Genomic DNA, 22,252 nt, shown 5'->3' on the forward strand with positions numbered 1-22,252 from the left:
GTGCGCGATTGTATAGATGGCGGTGGGTTATACACGCCCCTTGTAATCCTGCTAAACTGGACTTGGGACTTTCCTTTTTTATGCCACTATGTTTTGAAAAATGTCCTAGTGTTCAACAAGCTTCACTGAAAATGCGTTTCAATTCTGGCTGTCCCAGCATTTGTTTTATTTCGGTGGCTTCCACTTGGTGCACCAAGAATTATGAACATTGAAGCTCTGAACAGAACTCTGTGCTCGTTCGCCCTCGTTGTTGTAGTGACACTAGCAAGATAGAAAACATTCGAGAGAGATGAAGCCCTAATTACCGTTTTCATTACGGATGGGTGCAGCCACCATAGTACTACCTCAAACCTTGCAACTCAGTTTAAAAGAGTAGTTCCGTACAGTTGCCATAACTACTCGTACATGCAGATTTGGAATGCAGTTAAATTTTTATTTTGGAAATTTAATAAACATAAAATATGTTGAGCACTTAGTAGTGCTCGGTCTAGTTAGGTTGTTACTCACACACTTTAATATATCGCAGAATTTTTGTACCATATTTACTTTACTATTTTATAATAGAACAAGAACAAATACAATTTAATTTATGAAAAAACTATTTAAAATTTAATCTGTGGTCAGTAAGCTTTTGGGCAAAATCAGAGAAGCGGAAGTGCCGCTTTACAAAATCAAATTTATAGTTTTTTGAAATTTTCTTGAAAACCGTTCTTAATATTTCTATAAATTTGATATATTACTCGTAATTGAATGTAAGTAGTTCTGCAACTTTTATCTAAAACAAATTATTAATTTGATAAAGGGCATTTTTGAGCGACTAGGGTGGTTATGCTAACCTATAAAGTAATATTTAGTGTAATTTATAGACTTTTGCTTTATTAAATATTGTTTATGGAATCAACCAAAGTTACGAAAATATGTTATTCAGAATTAACTCAAATGATAACTGCGTTCCTTCATGGCAGTATTAGCGCTATGTTTATCACATTTCCACTTCATATCCTAACCCTATTCCTGTGTATTGAAAAGTGTATTGACAAAATGAAAGTTTGCCGTTATTCAAACTTCATCAAATCAGAAGTTTGAAATATATTTAAAAAAAATGTATATTTTTATTTCTAAGTTTTTTATTAAGACGGCCCAAAACTGACCACTAAAAAGAAAATCTGTCTTTGCATTTTCTTTTCTTAGGGGCTCATTGTCGGTTAGTGTTGTCTGTAACGAGAGAACAATGTCCGTGGCCGACAATGCAAAACTTAAGGCTCCAATGAGCCTTATCTTAAGCTTTTTGACTTCTTTAAAATACGTATACCAACTAAAAAATTACTATTATCACTCTTTTGCGTGGTTTGTTCGTTTCATTCTCTAATTGTTTCATTTTCATCAGAAAGGTTAAAAATGTATCTAATTTTGTTTCAGGTAAGTCTGTTCACTCATTAGTTACCTGTTTGTACTGCGTGTTACTGTTATGTAAGTATTCTAATTTTTATTCTACATTCACTGGGATTTTTTATTTATTTCTATATTATTCTTTTCTTTTTTATTATATCTGTATCCAGTCATCGAGTAGAACGTCTACTCGAATACTACTGCTCTCTACTATTAAATACAGTATTCAGTTTTCGTTTTCAATTAGTGTAATAGTATTCGTCACTCACAAATGGACCAATAACTCATTAAGAACTAATTTTTTACTTTCCACCTGATTGTGAATCTTAAATCTGGATCAAACACTTAAAAAAAATTGTTGAAAGCAATTAATACACGTCTTCTTAAAGGATTCTGATGAGAAAATAACATCGTGATGAACTCACTGCACGCGTCAACTTCCCGGAGCTTTGAACTCTCAAGAAAATACAGAAGGCTGCAAAAAGTTTATTCGTAGAGCTCGTAAATTAAGTTGTTTATCAATTCTGCATTCGAAGGCTGAAATATAGGCAGTTATTGGCGAAATTGATAAAAAGTAATATTTTTCTATGAACCCAACTTTGGGTCTGCTCAGAATGGGATGCTACTGCTAAGCTACGCCACTGCCACTCGCGATTCTCCCCAATCATCCTCTAATTCTTGGAACCACTATTTTTCTACGTCTTCCTTGTTTTAAGAAAATTAGTTAAACGGAAGTGCAATTTCAAAAAAAGATATCTACGCCATCGCATAGATTTTTTTGGCGTCTTCATATCTTCCTATAAGCGAAGACCGGCCGGCAGCATCCGGGTGCCAGTGACCTCAGTTGTTGACTTGCCTCAGATTAAAAAAACAAAAAAATGCAGTAAGCAAAAGTCATGCTTATCACATCAGTTTTTTACTCTTTTTTTTATGAGGTGATTTGAATTTAAAATCAACGCTTCAAAAATGTATATCTGTAAGACGCGAAACATCACTGAAGTCAATTCAAAATGAATACGATTATCTATGAATACTCTGAAGTAAAATATTAGAGTATTAATCAATTTTTTTATTCGTTTTTCAATAAATGTCACATAGAGGCAGAACTTCCTGTCAAATATATAGGTGGCACTGACAATAACAATCGATATCCTGCCCACACAGCTACTTTCTAGAAAGAACGTTTGTGTGTACCAGTGATGGAAGTCATTTCTTTTAAAAATATAATGGATTTTATAAACTTTTCCGTAATTACTTTATCATAAGTTATAACTAAAAGTTGTAGAAAGGCTTTTGATATTTTTGCTGTAAAGTAATGGCCAAAGTTTATCAGACTGAAGTTTGATTTTACTGAAATTATTTTTCAGTTCTTTGCACATTTCCTTGAAATTACACAAATTTTTCAAAATATTTGTTTAGTAAAGGGGATTCTCAAGAAAGTTTAACTTTAATATTAAGTGTTGATTACTTCTTGATCTTCATTTAGGTTTTGGACTTTGTTTATTGGGGTAAGTCTTGGAGGAGTTTTTTTATTTTTTTTACCTACGAGTCCCCAACAATGGATTCCTCTTCAAGTCCTTCCCGAATTCAAAGCCTAATAGAAGTGAAGTGAATAGAAATGAACAAGTTAACAACTTGCATAGATTTTTAACTGCTATTTCTTCTCCTATTGTTAAACATTAGATTACGGGACAGGTTTGTGTAATGGTTGCGAGCTAAGCGGAAGACACCTTAGTTTGAGATGCGCGTGTTTCGATGGAGAAATGAAAGATGTGCTTCCTGTCTTTCGTCTGCATCATCTAAAATGGCCGTTAAAGCTAGCCTAAAAATTGGTGATTTCTTGATTTTTACTTTGCTAATTTATTTTAAGCTTCTAATTACTCTGACTACCAATAGTAGAAGTCTTGTGATCACGCTGAATTATTGATTCTCTCTGAGTTTTTACAGTAAATACATTTCTGAGGATAGGCCAAACCCGCAAAGCTTGGATGTATTGCGGTAATAAATTCGATAGTTTTATTGGCTTTGGATTTTATTTAATTTACAATATTAATAAGAATTATAAATACTTCTCAGCCCGTGATACCAAAATTGGGGAGTTGTAAAAGATACATTGATAATGTTTTATGGGAAAATGATTTAGGTAAAAAAGGTAAAGTAAGCACACGACGTGTTGATGTGGTGGCGAAGCCCAATTAGTGAAAAACTCGTTGATTGGAACTTATCAAAGCAGTATCATTTTTTGATTGTTACTGCGATTCTTTTTTTTGTTTGTGAAAAAACCAACATTTTCGTGAAAATCTCTTTTTTTTTTCTTCTTTTTTTTTGGTTCTCTAATTCCAAAAAAAGTGATTTTTATGAAATGATCTGGCTTTCTATCACTCGCTTTAAAATAATATAAATAACAAGCTTAAACTTTATATTTCGTTGGCTTTCTTGCTATAGACCAGGAGTCACCAAACTACGGCCAGTTTATCGGCAGGCCCTCTGATGGTACTTGAATTTGCTTTTTTTTTAGTAAATAAATATGTTGATCGTCCTTGTTTTTTTGAACTTGGTTTTTCATTTTTTTTCTTAGAGCTTTCCTTTATGGTTTGCAAGTATTGTGCATAATGATTATGCGGCCCACTGTGCAAAAACGTTTGGTGACCTCTGCTATAGTCAGTAACATACATAGACAATAGAAGAAAGATAGTGAATTTTTATGCTGCCACGATATCCTGGCCGATAGTTGGAAGTAGGCATTATTTTACTTGTCTTATTAGTGAATTGAATAGTTATTAGTTTTTTAAGCTTCCTTGAAAATGACTCCAACGATTAGAATCTAAACTTTGTACGTACACATTCGTTAACGCTAACATTTAGATCTAAAATGTTTTTGTGATTTATTTTCAAGAAAAATTCATTTAAGGTTTTCATCGGTGGTGAGTGCGGTTTTGGGCTTTTCTCTTAAACACCATTTTAGTGAGCCGTTCAGTTCCACCATTTACACAAGATTAACAGCTGTTAAATAAGTTGCTAAGATTTGAAGTAAAAATGGCTAGACCGGAATGGCCTTTTTTTTTTTGGCGCATCAACTGTAAAAGTCATTAGCGCTTTGAAGCGTCCGGTTTCTCTGGATATTGTGGGAAAACTGGAGAAAATTCGTCACGAAAAAAGAAGAAATAAGAGTTGTTGTAAAGCTGTTTTTGAGTGTTCGTTAGATTTGTGTTTAGTTTATTTCTATGAACAATGCTGGAAACTTAATAAAGTCATTTGGAAGAATGATACTGGAGGAAGTAATATCATCTTTACGTGAATATTATAAAAATCTTTATTAATTTCTCTTAATGTGAGGTTGTGAAATGTTGAGCAGCATACTAATTTCTTCTTCTTTTTTTAAAAAAATCGATAATAGTTACCGTGTTAAAAGAATTGATTAAAAATGTAAATAATATTTATAAAAATAGAAAAATAAAGTAAATAAAAACTAGAAATAGTTACTGTAATAAATATGTATTAATAAAAAAAAAAGTGTATGCGCCAGTATTTTAATTTTCGACACACCACAACAAGAAGAAGAATGGAAAGTTAGTAGACCAATAACTGATTTACATACGATATTTCTTTGCTTAATGGTTATTCCAAATGTAAATAAGTTAGTATTATTTGAGTGCTATAGTTGGAGTGTATTTTAGACAAATGAATTATTTAACAGCTGTATCATCATTCCACTGCCTTCATTATATCCTCATCGTCAGCCATAACATTTAATAAACATAAAAATTGTATAATTTAAAAAAAAAAAATAATTGTACAAGATGTTGTTTTTTCTTGTTTTTTAAATTATTTTTTATTCAATGACGCTGATTACCATGGTAAAAACTCAAATGTATACAGTTTAACGTATTATTAATACGATCTCCTACACGTGTATAGATGCACGGGCGTACACACTAGGTCTTTTGCTTTTACACCGATGCGATCTTCATCCAAATACTCCTTCTCAAATCATCCTTTTTATCATCTCCCCCCCTCTCTCACACTCTCTCTCTCTCTGGGTAGACCCTCCTGGCTAGACGATCGTGTCAGCCAGTGTCTAGTCTGAATGTCTCTAGTTTTATTTTAGTGATTCTTTTTGTGTGTTACTATTATATACCGACTCTTTAGAGATAAATAGCCGTGTATCATTATTTATTTCAAGTAGACACGGTATTTGATTTTAAACACGAACATTGCTGTTGAATTTAATAAAAAATAAATACACAATTTAGGAGAAATGTTTGATATTGGTCCTTACTCAAAAATAATTTTGCCTTACAAAATTATACATGTTCATAATAATACTAAGATAATAGCGAAGGGATTAGCTTGGTGGTTGGTGTGCTGGATTCTCACGCGGAGATCCTGGGTTCGAATGCAGTTGCTGGTCCTTCAATTTTCTCTTTCTAGGAGCTTCTTACAGCTCACTGTCCGGTGATGGACAGTGTTGTCTGTAACGAGAGAACACTGTCCGGAGGCCGGCAGTGCACTGGAAAAAACCGGGCGCCAATAACCTTAGACACTGACGCGCCTTAAATGATAAAAAAAATAAATAAAAATAAAAAAAGTTAATAATAATAATAAAATCCGGGCGTCAATGTTGCTTAGATGTTGAAGCGCCTTAAATAAATGTATAAGTACTATATCTTATGTATTATCTATATTTATATCCGGTGCAATTAGACTCGTGTGTGTATAAAACTGATCTAGAATTCAATTGGAAGAAAAATGGTTACCATTTAAGATGACTTTATACGAGATAAGTAGATAAGTTAACTGTATTTTTTAAAAATATCTCCTCGAAAATAGGGGCAAAATGTTGAGAGATAATCCTTAGACCATTACGAGACGTTAATAACTGCAAGTTGGAACAAAAAGAAGAAGACCTTGCGTGCATTGTGTCCAGATAATAGGGCTCGTAAAAGGGGGAATTCGCAATGGGGGACTTATTTCACCTGTCAAGCGCACAGTCTAATCGATTTGATGAAGCATTATCGCATCTAATGGGACCATTGTTTTCTCTTGTCATTTGAAAACTGGATTTTATAATTGGTTAATTGTTGATAATATACCTGTTTTTATTTAGTTCGGCCAATCTATGTAGGAATATTGATATGATTCTCGCACTCCTTGTAAGGGGAAGTATTGCGATCGGGTCTAATTTCTTAAATGAAATTTTAACCGGAAATTGTTTTAAAATTCTCACACGTCTGCCTCTTCCTGCATTTATGTTGTGGTGACTTGAGTGCTATAATCATAAAATGTTTAGAAAAGATTGTAGAAGCCATACTTGAGAAAATTTCAAAGTTCTGGAAGATGGATGGAGTCCTGTTGGTTGGTCTTGTTTGTGCAAAACCTTGTCGTGCCCCCAGGTGGTAAATATCTGAAATATCAAAATTTGATGTTTTGGCAATTTTAGTTTCGGTGGCTGCACTTTTGCACAATTAAAACTCAAAATCTGTCCGTTCGGATCTATGAGTGATTGCTTCCAGACTTCCACCCATCTTTTCTGACTTTTCGAACTAGCAGTAAACTTTGTTTTTGAAAATCACTAGCGACAAAACTACTCTTCTCTTTCATATATACAGAAACAAGTTACAAAACAGTCACACTTGAACAATATCCGGTCCATTAGTGGTGATCTATTTCCGAACAAACTACAGAGATCGCTTCACCAATATCAGGGCTGACATGTTGACTCCTTGCTGGCTCGCTCGCGTATACCACTGCCATTAAGATACTTCTTGGCCACCTGGATATTTGTCACGATCACACAAACTCTACTAAAAAAACACACATGTCTTTCTTGTCTTTTGTATTAAAATTTATAATGGCGCCGTTTGGTACCTAAATCTACCAAACCATTAGACACTTCAAATTAAAATGCATTTCTCCAAAATCGTCACGGTGTTAATCTTGCCTTTGGCATCCACTTCAAATATTTACCAATTAATTCTAGAGGAAAGAAAAAATAAAAATAAAAAATGTTAAAAATACCTTCATTGGTGAATAATTCCCGAAGGAGTAATTAATGGTTATTCCGTATCCTGGAAAGTAGCCCCCAGTCGGGAGGCTAAGATGAGGGCTAATCAGCAATATGTGGGGAGTTGTAGGTTTAAAGAAATAATGTATTCCCCTTTTTAAATACTACTGTGTTAAAAGTTTTTACCATATCATAGCAAACATGTGTTAGGGCCAACCTTTAACTTACTTTTAATCTACTCCCTATGATTTACCGATTTTTCAGTTTAACTTAGTGCTCTAGAACAGCTAGCGAAGGGTAGTAAAATGGGTTCTGACAACTGCTACAGCAGGCGGGCAGAGAATTGGGCATGCACTTACACACACACACACACACACACACACACACCCATAAAAAGGGCACAGAAGGAACAGCCGTAGTTCTTAAGAGACATACAGCCCCTAGACATCAATCACTGAGACGACAAGCAGAGATCCGGGATCGGCCTTCTAGCCCAGTTGTCCTACTGAGTTGCCTTCCTCTCTGGGATTAACTGGTGACAAATCACGGCGAACAGTCGGGCCTTTCGGGCTATGCGTGTGGGTACAGGCTTCGCTTCTAAACGCTACTACGGTAGAGAAGGGGGGAAAACACTGGGCTGTCAGCTTTACCCCCCCAACACATTAAGGAGCGTGCATTAAGTGTGCACTCTGCTGGTGACTGCCCTAACCATTTAGGCAAAGGCAGCTGGTTGCATTATCGATACTTCTTTTAGTAATTAAAGAGGAATAAATTATTTCATCAATGAATGCGTTAAGACCAATGAGCAACAATGGTTATTCTTTAAAAATATGAGAGCAGAAATGGAATGAGAGGGAATAAAATTATGTATAACAAGTTAAAAAATAGGGATTTTATCTGCGTTTTCCCCTAACTGTTACGTATTATACATGTGTGGAACCTTTGGTTTTGAATCTGGAATCACCGGGAATATCCGATTTGAGGTCCCCTAAAGTAGAAAAAAGTACTTTAGAAAGTGATGTGTGTATGTGACACTATAACTCAAAATCGAAAACCGAAGGAACCCCTAAGTTTGTATTTTCGTTTGTGCTTAACCTCGGGTGCTTCTGTAATTTATCGTCCAATATCTCTAATCCGCAATTTCTTGTTTGTTTGTTACGCTCGTCGTTGAGATTTTCTCGCAAATGGCTGCTTACGTTTCCCTTAAAGTGCTTAAAGAGCGCACTAATGATGCTTTAAACCCTTAATTGCTTCATTTTTCGAGGAATTTTCGAGTAAGGGCACATCTGGACGCAGTAGCCGAGCGATTAGAGGCGAGGCCCGCCAATCTATGATATATTGTGCCGCTGGGATCAATTTCCAGTCTAGATCTTAGATTTTACTTAATTGTTAATATGAGAACTAAAAAGTAAGGTATGTTTGCTAGTCGCCTCTGTCCGCGACACCTAGTTAGGTAGTTCGGAAGTAAAGTCCGCCTGAATAAAGAGGCATTACATACTTGATTTGAAACATTGCCGAGGAATATTCGATTAAGGGCGGTTCTGGGCAAAAGGGTTTCATAACTTTGGCTTCCCCAGAACTTTACCTAAGTAAAGTAATATAGTATTTACGTTGCAGGCTGATCCTCACTTACCTGTTACTGAGGATTTTTAAATGAGTTGCTAAAAATTTCAAATTGAATGAAAACCACTTTAACGAATAGATTTTATCGTTTTTTACAAATTTTCCAGTGATTTTTTTGTTTTTAAAATTGTGTGGCAAATAAGCAAAAATAGAGCTGTCACTTAATTTGGAAAAAAAAGTTCCAATTTCTATTTCTACAGCATTCTAAAATAGGGGGAAACTTCTTTTAATGTGCTCTGAAATGGATTTTATGTTGAAACATCCATAAAATTAAATTACAATCATCAAATTTTGTTCAGCAATAACTTCGATTTGGAAGACAGGGTGTTCAGCATAAGACTACGGTAACTTCGGGAGGCGATTCTGGGCATCATTTGCAACAAAAAATTCCGTATAAACTATGGCTCGATTCGGCTCCGTTTTGTAGATATTTTTAATTTTATGTTTTTTCTAGGTGTTACTACTTTTTAGCAAAATGTTGTCTATATTTCTCAAACTATTAAAGCTACAGCTATTTTAATAAGCAATAAATCGTACTGGATTTGATGATTCTGATCAGTTATATTCTTATGGTAGGTGAATTCCTTTCATAACGCTGACGCTGTTTTGAGGCCTACTTTTTTGCAATTAATCACAGATTTCTGCATCAATTTTTAACATAACCCCAATTATTGTATACCGTTCGAAAGGTGATCGTATGTAGATGTTTTTCCTGAATACTGCACGGTTTTTTCATATAAAATGTTTTTGAGAAAAATGAAGTCAAAGTTTTTGGAAAAAATTAGAAACTTGCTATTTCTAATTATATTATTATTTTGGAATACAAATTAGCTTATTTAAAAGGAAATTGAACCTTCTTTCTAATGAGCTTATTAAAATAGCTGTAGCTTTAATAGTTTGAGAAATATAATTTTTTTTTTTTAAATGATTTAAGGCGCGTCAACATCTAAGGTTATTGGCGCCCGGAGCTTTTTCCAGTGCACTGCCGGCCTCCGGACAGTGTTCTCTCGTTACAGACAACACTGTCCATCACCGGACAGTGAGCTGTAAGAAGCTCCGAGGAAGAGAAAATCTAAGGGTCAGCAGCTGGAGAAATATAGGCAACTTTTTGCTAAAAAGTAGTAACATCTTGAAAAAACATAAAATTAAAAATATCTACAAAACGGAGCCGAATCGAGCCATAGTTTACATGGAATTTTTTGTTGCAAATGATGCCCAGAATCGCCTCCCGAAGTTACCGTAGACTTATGCTGAACACCCTGTATAATGGCTTTTGTTCCTTCGATGTTTCATTTTTGAGAACTTATTAAAAAAAAAGCACAAAAAACACAAATACATGCATCACTTGTTTAAAAACCTTAACAATACTTCCGCTTATGATCTGCAAAGAAAGAACTGATTAACAGAATCCTAAACCTCCAGCAAAACCCGCAAAACTTAAAAATATCTTGTGCGTGGCCAAGACATCTGCAAGATTTAGTATTATCTAGCAGTGATAAGACGTAGACATGTGTGCGTCGTATGTGTCAGTGTGTGAAAGTGGCGACTAAGATCCCATTTGTCACTCCGGCTAATGTTCTCATCCACGTCCAGATAGCAGCCTTGTCACCGCAGCCTTTAGAAAGATTGTCGTACGTACACAGGCTGTCCGTGATGGATCACGTTAACTGTCGTCCTGGCTGACAAGCCCTCTCTGCTTCTAGTAGACCTAGTTTTCAGCTTTAGTTTTCACACGTCCACATGTTCTCTTTATCTGGCTGAACAACCATTCTGCGATTATCTGAAAAGAAATTGTAAAGCAAACGCCTTCTTTGAAAAATTATTTATGGGAATTTTCCATTGAAATTTTATCATTTCTATTTAAAATTGCAATTTTCATAAAAAAAAAGAAAGAAAAAGGAAATATATGTATATTATTGTTAAGGGCGGGTGTTGGTCTAGTGGTAAGTAGCGTGGCTTTGTAAGTGGGAGGTCCCGCGTATGACTATTTGTTAGAAAAAATTGTTTATAGTAAAGTATGAGCTTCCGCCTCCAGCACGATACCTAATTGGTAGTTGGATGTTAAGCCCCGCCTGAAAAAAGAGGCGATTACTTTACTTTTTATATTATTGTTATAATTAATACGAATTTAGAACCATAAGGAATTTGTACAACTCCTAGTTATACATCAAATGCATATATACTATATGCATAAACTATATTTGAACATCATAAAAACCTGATATTCAAAACAAAACAAAAAATATCCTGCAATAGACAACGTCTGCTAAAACTAAATGATGATCAGAAACCTGCTGACTTTTAGATTTTTAGATAAAGTCTAAGTTCTTTTCAGAGCTCACTGTCCGGTGATGGACAATATTGTCTGTTACGAAAGAATACTACCCAGAGGCCGACTGTGCACTGAAAAAAAGCATTTACTAAAATCTAGTAAATTAGTAAAACTAGCATCTCATTTCTAGGCTATTTACTAAAAATGCATAAATTTTGTTTAACAAACTAACATCATTTACGATTAGAAGGTTATGTATCCATTGCATTAATTGAGGCATGGTTGTTTTTCACATGTCTATCTTTTTGGCAAATGCGTAATTGTGTTCATCTCTCTCTTGAAGCGAAATTAGACACAACGGATGGCATATACCTAGCGCTTTTAACAAATAATGTGCTCCTTTTTACACTTGCCCAGCGTAATTGAGTCACTAATCTAAATTTTAATGAGTAAATTAAAGCGAAGATATTTTGGCACCTCTCAAAAATTGCAGTTGTTGCGAAAATATAAGTTGTGATTCAATTATAAATAAAATCAGTGTCGTTACTTATTGATGTGGGTTTAGCTTTCCACCCAGTCAAAAATGTCATTTAAGTGAAATGTTAAATTCTAATTAGGAGTTCAATGCCAGTGAAACTCCAAATTTGGAGAAAATCAGCCCTTTCTCGCTCAAATTCCAATTTCCAACAGAACTTCAATGCGGTTATGGAAAAACCGTTTGTATCAGAGTGAGGGTCGCGCCTGATTTTTTACTTTTTTCAACAAAATCTCAAATACAGCAAAGTTGCGGCACAGTTATAGTATAAATCGTGCTATGGTACAGTCAAGACTGGGTATACTCGTATATCATGATCAACAGCTTGATGGATGTGCTTCTTTTCTCCTAGCAGCATAACCTCACCAGCTTTGTATAACCTTATCTGCGCCTGCAACCTTCCCTGTTCCTCTGCAATATCCGTTACTATTCATGAGCTGGTTCTTCCCTGTTCCATCTTTCTCTTATCTTGTTGGATGACTCAATTTGGGAGCGCCTATTTTGTTAACTAAATAAGCAGCAATCGCTAGCCTGGAGTAGATTTCTAAAATAATCCGATTTGCCTCTAGAAATATTAACAATCTTTAGAGACAAACTGCCTTTCATTGCTGACTATACGCAGTTAATTTTAATAGAATCGCTATCGCTAACTCTCTTTCTCTAATCGCTAAAAAGAATTAAATTAATAAATAAAACTAAAAGATTTACTCGCAATCTCTCTTTAAGAATGTTTTACCGGATATTTCTCCCCCGCAAAACAAGTGCATTTCTAATAGGAAATAGAAAAAAGTTTTTCAGATTTCTCTGCTGAATTAAAATATTTCAGTAAAGCAACTCCCGTCATATTTTCATGGAGTGTATGATATAGATAAGTCCTATATTAATTAGGAAAAATTATACTCATATAAAAAATTTGGGCTTTCACCCCGGCTACTGTCTACCCAGATAAAGTGATCACGATACGTTACTTAACATTAACTATAAGATAATTTAATTCATTCATTAAAAAATTAAGATTAATTTGAAAAAATAAATAAATATTTAATTTATTATAATCATTATTTTGGCACATCGACTCAAATTCATCAGCATTGATTCTACATGATCGACTCAAAGTCATTAGCATCGATGCTATCATGTTTGCAGTTGTTTTCTTTCAAATTAAAGTTGACGCCCACAACGTTGCAACGGATTATTTAATAAAATTAAATTAAAAACAAAATTAACAGTTTATTATAGCAACAATTACAACAATAAATTACTAGTATTTATTTTTTACCATCATTAACCTTAATCTGGTATCGTGCCAGCACAGGATAATGATCAGATCCTGTACAACTTTCCAACGATTCGTAGACTTCCGTTGTAATAGTTTTCTGAGTTTCCGATTTATACAATACTCGATCAGTCCAGGATGGTCTCCGAATTAAGTTATATGTACCACTGTCCACCACTAGTTTAAAAGTTGGTGCAAATTTAATGCTGGCTTCTTGGTAACCTCGAAATATTTTTCCAGAATCTTTTGCAATTTTTAGCTGATCTTGCTGGTACAGAGCAGCTAATTGTTTATCCTGAATCATTCTGTAGATTTTTTGGGCTGAATATTCATCTTTTTCCTGTATCCGGAAATTTAAATCGCCCAACCAGAATATATAGTCTGAGCTGACGTAGCAAAATTCTTCTCTGCCATTGTTGACTTCCTGAAATAAAAAAAGAAAACAGAAATTTGAGGACAGACAAAAATTTCCTGTGGTTTAGGGGGGCATCTAAGTGGTCATAGTCCCTTTTCCTGTAATGTCTAAAATAAGGTAAACTGCTAAGTAGGAACTCGACTATAAGAAGCACCTAAATGCTACTGAAGAAGAGTTCTGAAGTAAATGCAAGTCCTTTTGTCCGTCGCTCGAAGTAAGCATCTTGTGCTAATCATTTATTATTAAAACAAGTAAACAGTGATTATCGCTGAAATTTGGTCAAGAAACAAAAAATAACCTTATAATCCTGAATCCGATACGAGAGTCCTTCATCGTGTGCATGGAAATGTGCATTAACAATGCAGAACTTTTGGCCATGCAACTTGAACTTCATAAACACACCGCCTTTATTTCCGTAAAGCCCGGCAAGTCCTGTCATTTCACGTTCTACTTCTGCATCTTCTAACGCCCATGCGCTATCTGATTTCAGAAATACGTTCAATATCATGCCCAATAATGCCACAGATTCTATCTGTAAACAAAACAGTTATTTTCGGTAAAAAAAAATATAATAATAAAGAAAATATATGGCTATTTTATAGATTTATTGTTTACAAATTGATTGCTAGACTAGTTTTGGAGGGTGCTAGTTTGGTTGTCTTGGAGAGTGCTAGTTTGATTGTCTTGGAGGGTGCTAGTTTGGTTGTCTTGGAGAGTGCTAGTTTGATTGTCTTGGAGAGCGCTAGTTTGGTTGTCTTGGAGGGTGCTAGTTTGATTGTCTTGGAGAGTGCTAGTTTGATTGTCTTGGAGAGTGCTAGTTTGGTTGTCTTGGAGGGTGCTAGTTTGATTGTCTTGGAGAGTGCTAGTTTGATTGTCTTGGAGGGTGCTAGTTTGATTGTCTTGGAGAGTGCTAGTTTGGTTGTCTTGGAGGGTGCTAGTTTGATTGTCTTGGAGAGTGCTAGTTTGATTGTCTTGGAGAGTGCTAGTTTGGTTGTCTTGGAGGGTGCTAGTTTGATTGTCTTGGAGAGTGCTAGTTTGATTGTCTTGGAGGGTGCTAGTTTGATTGTCTTGGAGAGTGCTAGTTTGATTGTCTTGGAGAGTGCTAGTTTGGTTGTCTTGGAGGGTGCTAGTTTGATTGTCTTGGAGAGTGCTAGTTTGGTTGTCTTGGAGGGTACTAAGAATTCATCAACTAAGAGTACATGAACCACATTTTAATTTGGGACTATTTTCTTTAAATAATCCGCAGCAAATTGAAAATTAAATTTGTTTTCATTATTAATGACTTTCTCGTTTTAATGCTACACCCCGTTAGCACACCTTGATACTAACATTTCATTCCACTGCTGTAAGTGGAAGTATTCAGATCATAACTCCGAAACAGAGCTGCCACCGTCAAGAACATGTATTTATTATAAAAAAAATCAGGTGTCTAAATTACAAATTACTTCCTCCTACCACAATTACTTAAATTTGTTAAAACTTTGCATTTGTAGTAAAAAATAAAAATAAAATATAGTTGCCTTTAATATTAAATAAGTGAGATTACATTTCTTCTTTGAATGAATTCAATTTTATGAATAAATATATATATTAGGACGAAAGAAATAAAAACCTACAATTTTTCACTGAACCTAATAAGCGAAGATTATATTCATTTAGTTGGCGGTTCCATAAATAGTAACCGAACAATAAGGAGGGACAATAAAATCCAAAAATAAAGACGAATCACCGAATAGCGGGCGGCCAAGTTCAATGCACTGCCATCTAGAGATACCAAAGTTAACAGATGTTTTAACGTTTTATACGTAATTCCGCTAGAATGTTTCTGCTATTCCTACGCTGATTTTAATGTTGGAGTGAACAATTATTGGGGCCACAGTTAATTTTATAAATTACATTTCCGCGAGTGTTAATGTTTCTGATCCAATCCCTGTTTTTGTTTGTTCATCTTTTCGACGATGCAACAACTCGTAAATTCATGTTCAATCTTCAAATACTCCTGCCGACAATACATAAACGGTAAATAGAGAAACACAGAATACCATTGGTTTAGAAGCGAACTGTGGCCTCTTTAAGGAAGCCATTCTCACCTCACTTGGCAATTTGATAGGTTACCACGTAAATCGTCTCAAGAGGTTCATTCTCCATAAATTTTGTTATAACTGCTAGAAGTCTACAATGCAGTAAAATGGATTGTCCGTGTGTTTAGTCAAAATTTTGAGAAAATCTCAAATATATTCAGGAAATGTATTATTTTCTTGATGGGAGCTTTTGATCGCTAAGTTAGTCAGTTTCCTTGGTGGTAACCAAAAGTTACGGCGATTTGAAAAGTTCGTTGTTATTATGTCCGTACATGGTTTTAATTCAAATTTAAATATACCCAATTTAGCGATAAGCTTCATCAATTAAAAGCAAAATGCACTTAATTTAGGATAAATTCGAAACAGTAATCCCTGTTATAGATTATTATAAAAAAAGATAAACATTTCCCCTTCCGCTATAATTTGCAAGGCCTATATATTTTCAAATTACGATCATCTTAAACGTTCTGGAATCATTTTTTAAAATTAAATTCCTCTAATTTATTCCTTGTAAGTTAAGAGGAGATTAAAAATATAAATTTAAACATTAAAATTCACTGCAGGTTGGCGTCCTGGACACGCCATTTAATATTTAATATCTTGATAACGGACCACTGTAAATATGATTTTATTTACTATAATCTAGTAAATAAGCAAATTAATTTGATCGTTCAATAAAAACAGTGGCTACTATAATAATGGAGTATTACAGGTAGATAATTTTTTTTTTAAATCGCTGCAGAAAAACTGGTTTAAATATTGTAATTACAGCTTAATGATTATATTCTCATGTTTCTGGTAAGAGAGTACTCATTTTGAGATCCCCTCGTTAAAAACTGTTCTGCTTCTGGCTGTCTGAATGTACGTAAACACTATAACTAAATATAGAAAAAGTTTAAATGCAATCTGTTATTAAAATTTGGACCAAATCGAGTCACCAGAGCTGGCACTTTCCTGAATTAATTTTTACCATTTTTCTCGATACTTCTAGCTGCGGTATCTAGTATAATTATTACCTAGCTGTATCATTAGTATTATTTTACTAAATACTGATATAAAGAGCTACAGAGTTCGAAACATCTAACATTTTCATGATGTCAAATTTAATTTAAGCTAATTTTAATTAAGGAATATTTATTTATTTTTTGTCCTAACCATTGAAGATGGTAACGGCCAAATATCCCCTACTTCTTTCAGCAGCTATAACTTTTGATGGCTAAATTTTTACCTGAAAATTCATTTTAGGGAGTATAGCTGAGAATAAAATTTTACTTGCCTCTATTTTACTAAATTATACGATATTACCATTTGTTTGATACTAGTGAGGATTAATTGTGTAATTGAAAATGCGAGTTCAAAGAATTTCGGCTCAACCGGAAGTATGAATGTTTTAACCATCTACTCAGATAAAGTGTCATCCGCTTAGTTCGCTTTAGTATCGAATTCTTTTGATATAAATGAACTCAGTACTGGTTTTCAGGGACAATGTGCTTCCTCCTGAATAGCTTTTACAGTCATTGTAGCCAACTACTATTTACAACAAAATTTCGAAGTTTAAATAGAAGCTGGATAAAGTAAATCTGAAAGTCGAACAAGTGTTCTCTTCTAATTCTTTGCTTCCATTTGCTTACAGCATTTAAGAAGAGTATTGCGACTGTCCCAAATTTTTGAGGTACAGCTTTTCAAGTGAATACACATTAAGTTAAAATTATTTTCATCAAATGTTCAATATGTGGGCTTGAATTTGGTGGGAATTGGTGTAATGGTAAAGGTACGCGGCGTGGTAAAGGCGGTCTTTTATATTCAAATTGGGTCACTTACATTTAGTTTTTCTTAAGCAAATTTAAATGCCCAATCATGCTTAACGGCATTAAGTTTCTGTATTAAATAAGTTATACTGGTTGCAGAATGGTACATGGGCAGCGTTCAAAGCTGCTTCCATCATCAGGTTAAAGACGGCCATAAATATTTAATATAATTGATAATTGTAGCCTAGGAAAAGATTTGCGGTATCAGAACCAGTCCCTAAAAGAAACAGTATAACCTCGCTCCGGCCTCATGGTCTGCCACTCCTCGCAATGGATATCTTTACTTAAGAGAAGGAGGGGAACGATTTCAGATAGTCATGGGACATAGCTGACATCCCGATCAGTCCTCTTGTTTCCGAAGCTAACGTCACATGGAATGGTTTAATATTCTGCCAAAAAACTTGTTTTGAAATAGCTCGCAGTCTACTTCCACTCTTTGTTTTTAAGTCATCTCTATCTGACTCATCTGTGTAAACACCCACCAAGGCTGGAGTTCAGCAACATTCATTCACACCCAAAAGGGGAAGCGGCAGCCTTCAGTTCGTAGGAAACAGTCGTTATCTAGTCCAAACAAATGTGTATACATACATCTTTTTATAGGTCCTTTACAAAGTTTGTTAAATTCTATAATATTTTCCAAGAGGTATAGATTAGACTCCACAAAATATATCCTAGTACGTACTAATTATTAGTATGCTAACAATTACGATAGCATAAAAATTATTTAATTATCATTAATTACTCGTATATAAATTATACTTACTTTTTTATATTTGCCACCTAAATTGTCTTTAATCGCCTTTGACCATCTCTCTCCGGCGATGAAATTGGATAACGCTTGAACAGGTGACGTGGTCACCTCTTGCAGGCCGATTATCACCATATCCGGTAATTTGTCATTATCGACGGAATTCTTGAACATTATAATTACTAAGGTTAAAAATTTAAGATTTTTCCTATATTTTATTAATAAAATTTTGTAGTTATTCAGTAAGAAAAGAGTTTAGAGTGGGTTAGAGGATAAATCTAATGAGGGAATGACCTTCCCCAATCACAAAAAGGCATAGTGGCTAATTTCAACTGTCAATTTCATGGGCATAAAGTTCAAAATATTATTATAAAGTTGCCATGGTTATTTAATTCTATTTTTAGGGCTAATGACTGGGTGCACCAGTGACGCATCTGCTGTCGCATGTTGCAAGTTATAGCTGTTACTTTCTCTTGCAGAATGAGTTGTACAGCAACTTAGACTACAGTAAATCTCTGCAGATTAAACAGTACAACTTAATCAGGAAAATACTGATAACTTGATATCCAGAAGAAAATAAAAAAGAAAATTCGTAAATTTGGTTTTTGTAAGCCAGAGTTTTGAAAGAGTTTCCCAGTTCTAATTACTGGATATGAGTACACATATGCTTACGAAGGATATGCGACACTGATTTGTGGAGGAAATGGAGAGAACTGTGCGGAGATTCGGTCCAGAATTGTTTCTTACTGAATGATAAAACTGGCTATATATGAATGATTGCGAAACTATAGGCAACTGAAAAGTGTTCACAATCTCCGCGCTATTTTGAAAGCCGTCTGTGAAGATCGACTTGTTCGCAGAAGGAAGAACTTTAGAAAGAAGAAATGTTTAGCATCTCTAAAAACTCGATGGCCACTTTGCCAAAATAACTTTTAGGTCTTTCAACGAAAACTTTTTTTGATAATGACTCTTACCTGACCTAATAATTTGGAAATACAAGACGGCTTCCTTCCGTTCACATTCCAAGTGGCAACATGGATGCTGGTATAAACAAAACAATACCAATATTTATATTACATTTTTTTAAAAAAGTTTAAGTACTTAAGTCTAATACTTACTTTTATTGAAACTAACTAAGTAATTTGGCATTGACCAGAGTTGAAATTAATATGGAGATATGGAACGGGAGCCATTTTGCAATATCAAAGGAAAGGCGTTGGAAAAGATGAATTAGTTGTTATCCTAAACTGTTGGCTCCCCTCTTTGGAGCTACCAATGAAATAGAATGATGAATAGAATAAGAATTGAAATATACTGCTAAGTCACGTTTTTGGACTTGGGCGACTAAAAAATGGATACTTCCGATAAAAACTGGTAATCAAAAATTCGATTCGATCACCATACTTCCTCTCTTTCCTAGAATGGTGAGAGAAAGCAAAAAATCGCGGTCAATGAATGATCTTGATAGTCATCACAATATCTTCAATGAACATCACATCAGTGTCCTCTGGTTAGATAAAATATGGGTCAAGTTAAACCACATTCACTTGCGAACATTATAACAGTGTATTTACACAATCAATTCAGTTTAGCATAATTTTATTCACCACAGAAACTCACGCTAAGTTTTCTTTAAAAGAATTCTTTGTCAGATCGATCGCCACTTTTTATTTTTTGAGAAATTTTGAAGAAAAGTGAACATCGCCTCTGTAATGTAAGGTCAGTGCTTCCAGTTGTGGATTTCGTCTCTCAAGTTACAAGTCAATGAGGATTTCATTGCTCAATGGTGTACTGCAAGCTCTCTCTGTCTTTCTCTATTTCACACAGACTCTCCCTGAATACTTAAAAATGTTGTTCACATATTGCTCAATTAAATTGCATACATCTGACTCGTCGGCTATTAACCAAATTTAAAAAAAAACGGAAGATCTAAGAAAGTTCAAATTTTTGTATTATTCTGTTTACGTTCCAAAAAGTATGACGTAATAATAAGTTTTTGGACGGAATTTCACATACAAAAACGCATCTTATAGGAAAGTAATCCTCTCCGAAGTGCTAATATTTACAGAAAAATATTTTAAATAAAAGTGATAGGCCTATGTGTGTGTTGTTTGTGTATGTACTAAGTGTAAAGAAAATCTTTCGAACCATTTTCAAACTCATTCAAAACCTTACAAACTGGAAAATCTATTAGTAGTGATATTTTCATGCCATTATTTGCCTTAAATGTTTTCCTTTTATTTTGGCATTGAATTGCTAATAAGGTGGACTTGGATAATACTGAAGTGGCCCTTTATACGAAAGTCTGTCCCTACGACTCTTCCTTTTGTTCCTGGCTAGTCGTTTCAACTAATAGTTACAGATCTAAAAAGTTTCAGAAGATTTTAGTTTTAAGATCAAGGGGCGGGTGTTGGTCTAGTGGTCAAGAGCGGGGCTTTGAAAGTGGGAGGTCCCCAGTTCGAATCCCGCGTTTGGCTACTTTTTATTTGTTAGAAAAAAAAAAATTGTTTATAGTACAGTATGGAGCTTCTGCCCCCGGCCACGACACCTAATTGGTAGTTGGACGATAAGCCCCGCCTGATAAAATAGGCGATTACTTTACTTTGCAATGCGATGTACAAGAAACTTGTAAAAAGACTAAAAACTCTTGTCAATAAGGTCACATTTTCGGTTGGCCCATTTTGACCAATAGCTTTTTATCAAGTCCTCTGCTGGTCTCAGATGTTGACTTTCCGGTTTTCTAGTTAAGCTGACCTTATGTGGTGGTGTATACATACATATATACATACATAAAAAAACACACACACACACACCAATTTGTAAAAACAACTTTTTCGAACACAGGTGGCTTCAAAACTTGTATTTCCAGCTATAAATAAAAATAAAAATGCGATCGCAATATTTAATGAGGGATAGGCGAAACGGAAATGGTAATTTGTAAAATTAACAACAGGAAGCGCTCTATGTATTGGGCGCCATATTAGAAATTAAAAGTTTTACGGTAAGAAGGCTAGAAAATACGTCAAAATTGAGAAATATAAGCTGAATTCTTACGTGAAATCTCGTTCTTTTACTCCTAGGCCTACACTGGCCAATGGAATTATGCAAAACACAAGTAAGATTAACACTTTCATCTTGCTAAACTTAATAAATGAAAACTACGAAGTATGTTTTATCAATCACCAATCTATTTCTCCCAACTCTTCATTATAAATTAGGTGTTTATTTGATTTAAATGACTAATTAATGAAAGTAAACCACTCGATAAAAACTCACTAAAAAACACTGACTCACTTTGCGCAAATAGAGGTTAGGTTTTTAGTTACTTTTCTTATTAGTATCTAATTTGTACATAACCTTGTCGGATGACAAACAGAAAGTGGGAATTTATAGGCGGAAGTTTGCCAGTCTCGCCGTTAGACTGCGCCACATATCTTCTCTAACTTTCCTGTTGGAATTCACATTGAATCCACTTGTGCAGGAAAAAGATAGTGATGTAATGCAATCGCCCACTCTATTAGACTGTCTGCATTATTGCATATGACAATTATAAAATAGCGACTCTGCCTTTAAGTTTTGACATCGTGTTAATTTACACTTTAAAATTGAGTTTTTAACTAAAAGAAAATTTTTAGATCTCTTGATTCAGAAAAAATGGTTTTTGAATTTGATCTGGTCTGAATGTGTGCCCTCTAACTGAAAATAAAAAAAATAAAATAAGAAGATTCATTAAATGAATGTCAACTCTAATTATGCGCTAAAGTTACGATAAATTTAGCGTATCCTATCGATTGTTATTGTGCTGTATTATAACTAACGACCACATGCACGATAAAGTCCTGTCGAACACTTTAAATTTGACTAAACTTCGGTGAAAACTTAAGAGTTATGTTGTGTTAACCAAATACTCTTTAGTATTATCCCAGAAAATGTCATTAATTTTCGTTCGCGTATCGCTAAGACACCTGACAGGAACTTAGCGACAGTTCCTGTATTAATTTTTCTTGTTTTAAAAAAAGTTTTCCCAAATTATGTACTTTAAACATTGAATCCTGACTGGCGGTCTGTATTGTTACCTAAAACATTTCTCTAGGAAAACCC

The 22,252-nt window shown here is 34.5% G+C and overlaps 1 protein-coding gene and 1 long non-coding RNA gene across 2 annotated transcripts in view; one reads left to right on the forward strand and one right to left on the reverse strand.

Moving 5' to 3' along the window:
• The window catches only part of LOC141462025 (uncharacterized), a 177,854-nt gene that overhangs the window by 26,974 nt on the left and 128,628 nt on the right, over positions 1-22,252 (forward strand). The window lies entirely within an intron of this gene.
• On the reverse strand, positions 13,034-22,208 carry LOC141461968 (type II inositol 1,4,5-trisphosphate 5-phosphatase-like). Its single transcript, XM_074143470.1, has 5 exons — positions 21,206-22,208; positions 19,126-19,192; positions 18,167-18,316; positions 13,813-14,046; positions 13,034-13,523 (listed from the first exon to the last, which is right to left on the reverse strand). The coding sequence occupies exons 1-5, from the start codon at positions 21,283-21,285 to the stop codon at positions 13,092-13,094; spliced, it is 963 nt and encodes a 320-aa protein (XP_073999571.1). The 5' UTR covers positions 21,286-22,208; the 3' UTR covers positions 13,034-13,091.

The sequence above is a fragment of the Rhodnius prolixus genome, unplaced genomic scaffold (assembly GCF_049639745.1).
Source record: "Rhodnius prolixus isolate KJV_2025 unplaced genomic scaffold, Rpr scaffold_1, whole genome shotgun sequence".
Classification (NCBI taxonomy): Eukaryota; Metazoa; Arthropoda; class Insecta; order Hemiptera; family Reduviidae; genus Rhodnius; species Rhodnius prolixus.

Coding starts and splice junctions, on each gene's coding strand:
- LOC141461968 (XM_074143470.1), bottom strand. CDS start 21,285: ATGAAAGTGTTAATCTTACTTGTGTTTTGCATAATTCCATTGGCCAGT. Junction 18,317..19,125: donor TTTCCAAATTATTAGGTCAG/GTAAGAGTCATT, acceptor ATAATGTTCAAG/AATTCCGTCGATAATGACAA. Junction 14,047..18,166: donor TAGGTGGCAAATATAAAAAA/GTAAGTATAATT, acceptor TTTTGTTTACAG/ATAGAATCTGTGGCATTATT.